The sequence below is a fragment of the Cyprinodon variegatus genome, unplaced genomic scaffold (genome assembly GCF_000732505.1).
Source record: "Cyprinodon variegatus isolate N-32 unplaced genomic scaffold, C_variegatus-1.0 Scaffold1017, whole genome shotgun sequence".
Classification (NCBI taxonomy): domain Eukaryota; kingdom Metazoa; phylum Chordata; class Actinopteri; order Cyprinodontiformes; family Cyprinodontidae; genus Cyprinodon; species Cyprinodon variegatus.
The window spans coordinates 15683-21696 of NW_015151470.1; the positions used below are offsets into that span (position 1 = coordinate 15683).

Here is a 6014-nt window from a genome sequence, read left to right on the forward strand (position 1 = left end):
CAAAAAAGTACTCCAGAGTGTTGTTCAGCATGGGGGTGAGTAGAAAATGAAGGCTAATCATGTTTTGGGTGTACTATTCCTTTAAGAAGTAGATTAAGTTGAGCCCGCCACTACATGCCACGTACCTCTGGAAGAACTCTGACAGAACGCAATTATCTGGAGGAAAGAACTAATCATTAAACATTTACATCCTAAGTTTTATAATTTTGAGTTTCATACATATATTAATGTTTTAACAACTTTAACAAGTTTTTCTGTAGATTATTGAAAAAAAAAAATGCAACATTGAAGGTCATTTCATACAAACTTTAGAAGAAAGGGGGAAAAAAAATTGAAATTTCTACAGATGCCTTCAGGAAAAAAAAAAAATTGATGAAAACGTTCCAATTTCTGGGCCTCAAAGTAAAATATGAACCATTATTCATATTAATCTCTTTGCTAATTCAGGTTCTGAACCTTTCTGTGTGACAGATTTAGGTTTTTAAACAAACCTTTTTCAGATAAAGAGCCGATTATATTTTCTACCCCTTTAGAGTCTGATTTATGGAAAAAAAAAACTGGTTACAAGCTTGTATAAAAATATTGACACTGAGGGAAAAAAAAAAAAGAAAGATCCTGAAATGATGAAAGTTTTCATCTTTAAACGATCCCTGGTCAGACCAGCATACCCATAGTCAATACCAGTTTATCTCTTTAGTTTTGTATGAAAAATAAACTTTAAACTACCTGTACAGGTGTTTCTCTTTAGTTATGTACAAAAAAAGGATTTAATGACTTACTTTTATGCGATCTGACCCGATTTAAGGGATAAATGCGCATCAAGGTAGATTAAAGTAAAATTTTTTGTACAAAACTAAACGGATAAACACAAATCTGACGTCTTGCACATGCGTATTGACTATAGGTATGGTTCCTGAAGAACCCGTCTTTAAAGAGTCACTGAGAGCCGATGTGTCCACAGTCCTGGACGCTCCTCGGTTTGTCCCCCTTCGGAGCGGGAACAGACAGGAAGTGAGAAAAGACAGCAGGACCAGGCTGGCAGGCTGATTGGGAACTGATAAAACTTTATTTCACTTTAAATCATCTTTTACAATTTGTCCCGTTTATAACATGTACGGTGAAACTAGAGCTGGATTTTTCTTTGAAAAGACAAACAAATCTTCCATGTCAGAACCAGAGTGAAGGAAGCCATTTTTTATTTGCTTTTAAACATTTTGGTGTTTTTTTCTTATTTTATTTTTATTTGTGTATTTAAAGCTAAACCTAAAAGTTTCACAACCACGTGCAGCGAAGCAAGAAGAACCGTCACAGAAGCACTTTTGTTGTTGTTTTTTTGGGTTGATTTTTGTTTTATTTTAAGCAGAATACTGGTCAGTAAAAACAAAATGATTCCAGATACCAGATATACAGACAGGCTTGGTGCCACATTCACTACTGCAGGGGATCCGATTTTTCCTTAGAAAGCCAAGAAGAAGAACTGTGTTTGTTCAGCTAAAGAAAAAAAAAGAAAAAAAGAAAAAAAGAGCAGCAGGGAGGATGAGTTTTTTTTTTTTGTTTAATCTTTTTCTACTTTTTAAATGTCAGTGCATGAAAATATTTATCCCCAGGAAACGAAAAGTCCCTTCTACATCTAAAGTGGAATGTCATGTTTAAGACAAGGTTATTGTGACACTGAGCGGGAAAGAGCTGCATGGATTTTAGCCGTTTCGGCGCGTCGTCGGTGGGGTGTTGAGTCGAACAAAGACGGTTTTACTACGTTCAATTGGATTTTTTTATTTTTAGTTTTTCGGCGCAGCTCTAAACAAGCCTCGACTGATCTGCACATTTTTCTAAAAAACCATAATCCAAACTACAGGTTCTCATTTCCTCGATTGGCTGATCGGCTGTGATTTGGCTCCTTAAATGTACGGACCTGTGGAGGCTTCCGCTGCGCCGACTGAGCCGCCTTTGTTCCAGAGGAGGAGGAAAGGTTTTTAATCATAGCCTCCGTCTGAGCGACTAAAATAGAAGCCGAACGCTGCGGCTGCACACGAGCGGCAACACAAGATCTGCCTCAACCTGCCTTCCAGGGCAGAAGCAGGTGGGGGAGGGGGGGTAAAAAACAGCAGCTGACTGTAACGGCTTCAGGGGGGGGGTTCTCAAAAAACAAAAAAAAAAGAAAAAGTTTACAGTTACGCTTTAAACATGTTTTACAATTTTACAGTTTTCAGAAACAGAACGAACTGATTGGTTACAGAATCAAATACACCCAGGAAAAAAAAAATAAATCAACCAAGAAGAGCGAAAGAGGCGGTGGGCGGCAGGGAGCGGCCAGCGGGGCCTGGAGCGCCCCCCACTGGCCTCCCAGTTCAAAACAAGTGAGGAGTCAAATGGGTCCCGGTTGGGAAAAACCTAAAAACACCCAGCAGGTTGTTTATTTAGTCAGTGTCACAATACGGCCTTGAATGGAGGAGCCTTCTGTATGAACCCCAGCAGAAACCCCCCCCCCCCCACCCCACCCCGCCCCCCCGTGGGTCTGGAGGACAAACGGAGCATCACAGCGTTGGTTGAAAATAAACGGACAGTTTAATAACCTTTGTTTGTTTAAAGTGGAATAAAACCAGCCATGTTTGCCAGAACACTATGAAAGCCGAACAGAGGAGGAACGGACGACTAGAGAAACGCTTTAACTAGGACAGGGGCGGGTGGGGGGGGATTAACCAGGAAGGGAGAAACGGGAAAACGCAGGATGATTTGGGAGCAAACCTCGTCTGCGTGCTAGATGAGGTTTCAGACCGCCGGGGCGCGCTGGAGTGCCATGATGGAAAGGGGGGGGGGATCCCTCAGTAAGGTGGGGGTCGGGTGCTATTCATGCTGTTGGTTATACAGAAGGGAGGTCAGGCTGGGCTGGGAGCGATGGACGAGGGAATGAACGCCGCGTAGGTACCGAGAGAGGAAGAGGAGGAGGAGGAAGAGTGTGTGTGTGGGGGGGGGTTAACAGTGAAGAGCGCTCTAGTTTTCTCCATCGCCGGCTTCACCCTCGTCTCCCTGGTTTTCTGATGTCCACAGCTGCAAAGCAAAGAGCCTTTCATTAGGCGATTCACTGAATCGTTCAAAAAGGGAAAATTCTCACTATTAGAATTCTAAAATGATTTCACTGCTGGACTTTAACCTGAGCCCCACCCCCGCCTGTTTCTGCTGCTATACTTACAGTCAGGTTGTCCCTTAGTAGCTGCATGATCAGCGTGCTGTCTTTGTAGGAGTCCTCGTTCAAGGTGTCGAGCTCAGCGATCGCCTCATCGAAGGCCTGCGGGGAGAAGCAGGTCAGCGTTAGTCTGGGCTCCGCCTCCGTCTAAGGGCTCCCGCTGCGGCGGCAGGACTCACCTGCTTGGCCAGAGAGCAGGCCTGCTCGGGCGAGTTGAGGATTTCGTAGTAGAAGACGGAGAAGTTGAGGGCCAGGCCCAGCCGGATGGGGTGCGTGGGCTGCATGTCCTTCTTGCTGATGTCGAAGGCGTCCTGGTAGGCCTTCTGAGAGTTATCCACCGTTTCTTTAACAGAACACAGAAAGGCCAGCGGTCAAACAGCCAGAAACGTTTTAACTGAACGCCGTTAACCGCGCGCTCACACAGGAGCCGTCTGTTGCTCCTGGGTCGGAAGGACGGAACGTGGATCAGATTCTGCCAATCAGAGGAAGCCGTCTGAGGCGTCCAATTAACGCCGCCACACACTAAAGACGCCATGAGCCAGAGAGGATGAATAATAAAGACTTTCTGCCACAATTTACAGGAAAACATTCATCTTTGGAAACAGGAAACGGTTCAAACTTTGAGGCTGAATTTGATCTGATCCACTTCAAATTTTTTTTTTTTTATGGGAAAGTTCATCTAACATTTAAGAATTTTTTTCCTAATGTTTAATTTTTTTTATGCATTAATTTTGCTCTGAAAGGACCTTTTTTTGTTTAATCCAATAGAAATGAGTCTACTCTGCGTGGACCTTAGCAACAGCGTTCCTATTGGTCCGAGTAGAGGGAGAAATCTGAAAAGAATTTTTAATCCAGAAAACTTCGTCGCACGCAAAAAAAGGGAGAAAATAAAACTATAAATTTAGATTATAAACAACTGAATGTTTAAGTTTATTCTAAAAACATCTTTCTTCGAATATGAAGCATTTTCTTGATGTTGGAACGAACAACGAGCGACGTTTGGATACTAAAAACCAGAAGCAGTTTCAGCAGGAGGGCGGCGCCAGCGAGCGGAAGGAGCCAGACCCAGAAAGCGCTTCCTGGCGGATCCTCACCCTTCTTGGACTCCCCAGAGGCCACCTCTGACAGGTATCTGAAGTAGTCTCCTTTCATTTTGAGGTAGAACACCTTGCTCTCTGCCTGAGATGCGTTGAGGATGAGGAATTTGTCGAGAAGGTTCTGGAACAAACAGAAGAGAAACAGAACATCAGAATCCATCCCAGATCAGCAGAAAATAAACACTGATTAGCCATCGACACTCTTAATTCTGATTTGGGATAATCCTCGCCTATTCTCATCCCCAAATGGAAAATAACTGATCAACTGTACGCCCAAATTCCATGTGTGAACATCCTTTGAAAGCTGACACCTTCTAGTTTATAAATATAAATAAAATAATGCGACTAAAACAGCATAAACTGCATCAGTTCAAACACGACTCAAAGTTTTTTTCTTTTTAAAAACAATAGATCTTTTTTTTTACCCCATTGCTTGAGAATAGGCATTTATCATTGTGTTACATTTGTTCTACATCATGTCAACCACAAAAGCAGCACATTTCACACCTCTACCTACAACGGGTCCAGAGCTGTGGGGCTTTGAACCTTTGGTGTCAGCGGCTCCAAATTCTGCCATTTAACCCACAGAATAACACTGAAGCTTTTTGATGGCCACAAAGCATGCTTAGTGTGAGGGATTGCTGAAGAGTCAATGAGTCGATGCAATCAGCTGGTTTTCCTTAGATAGAAAACTTTGAATCAATCTGGTGAACTGGAAAGTGACCTGAGATGAACTATGTTGTGAATTGGAGCTATAGAAATAAACTGAATTGAATTTATATAAAAATATATAAATTTAATTTCCTTGTAATCGTTATAAATCGATCTAAAAAAACAATCCTTAGTTTGAACGTCTTGATACTGGATTTCTGCACATTTTAAATCTCCATGCTCAGTAGAAGTGAAGTCGCCTCCCTGTTTTGTGTGCTTGGAGGCGGTGAGGAAAAGTTAATCATGATTTACTGGTTAAAACAATCCCAGCATCGGCTGGATGGGAGAAATGAGATCATTTAAGCTCAGCTGCTTAAATTAAAGGGCGACTGATGTCATCGAGCTGCAGGAGCCTGAGGAGGACATCGGAGGAACAGAAAATCCTGCTTTTCCAGGAATCAGATCCTGCCAGAGTCCAAAACTGTTCCGGTTTCTGGGGCTTTGATGCTCCAGTTAGAACAGGAACCATCAGCTGTCTGCTAGCACGGTGAAGGCTCCTCCTCCTCCTCCTCCTCCTCAGCCTCGTTCCTCTCCTCCCTCCGCTCCTGCAGCGCTGCATCCTTTGACCTTGAGGATATTATTAGCCGTCTGCTCTGAAATACTTCTGTCTTTTTTGACCTTCAGCAGATTCTGCTCTCTGGATGCGAAGCAGAGGACGGTTCCTCCGAGGGTCCCGGCCCTCAAAGCTCAGCAGGTGACCGTTAACCCCGTGATGCCTGCATTCTTAGAGGGAACAGGTCCGTTTTTCACACTGCAGACAGAGTTGGTCTCTAATTTAGAGGGAAGGCTGATCCAAGCAGAGCCATGATGACTATTTTAGAGACAAACGAATTAAATCAAACCCGTTTTTTTTTAAATATTAACATCTTTATCTTTATCTGAGGCTTTCTTTGCAAGTTCAAAAATCATTTTCATTATTAAAGCATTTAAATACACAAAGGTTAATATATGAAAATACAATTTTCTAATAAAATACGGTTTCTGTTTAAAAGAGAAAAATCTCAATGATCTATTTAAAATAA

At 42.6% G+C, this 6014-nt stretch overlaps 1 protein-coding gene across 1 annotated transcript in view; it reads right to left on the bottom strand.

The window, feature by feature from the left end:
• Positions 1-1228: 1228 nt before the first annotated feature.
• The window catches only part of LOC107100836 (14-3-3 protein beta/alpha-1), a 12086-nt gene continuing 7300 nt past the window's right edge, over positions 1229-6014 (bottom strand). The window contains exons 4-7 of the mRNA XM_015399486.1: positions 4279-4402; positions 3364-3527; positions 3191-3286; positions 1229-3048 (exon numbers count right to left, since the gene is read on the bottom strand). Of these exons, the coding sequence (XP_015254972.1) occupies positions 2992-3048; positions 3191-3286; positions 3364-3527; positions 4279-4402 (441 nt within the window). The 3' untranslated portion in view covers positions 1229-2991. The remainder of the gene's footprint in view (positions 3049-3190; positions 3287-3363; positions 3528-4278; positions 4403-6014) is intronic.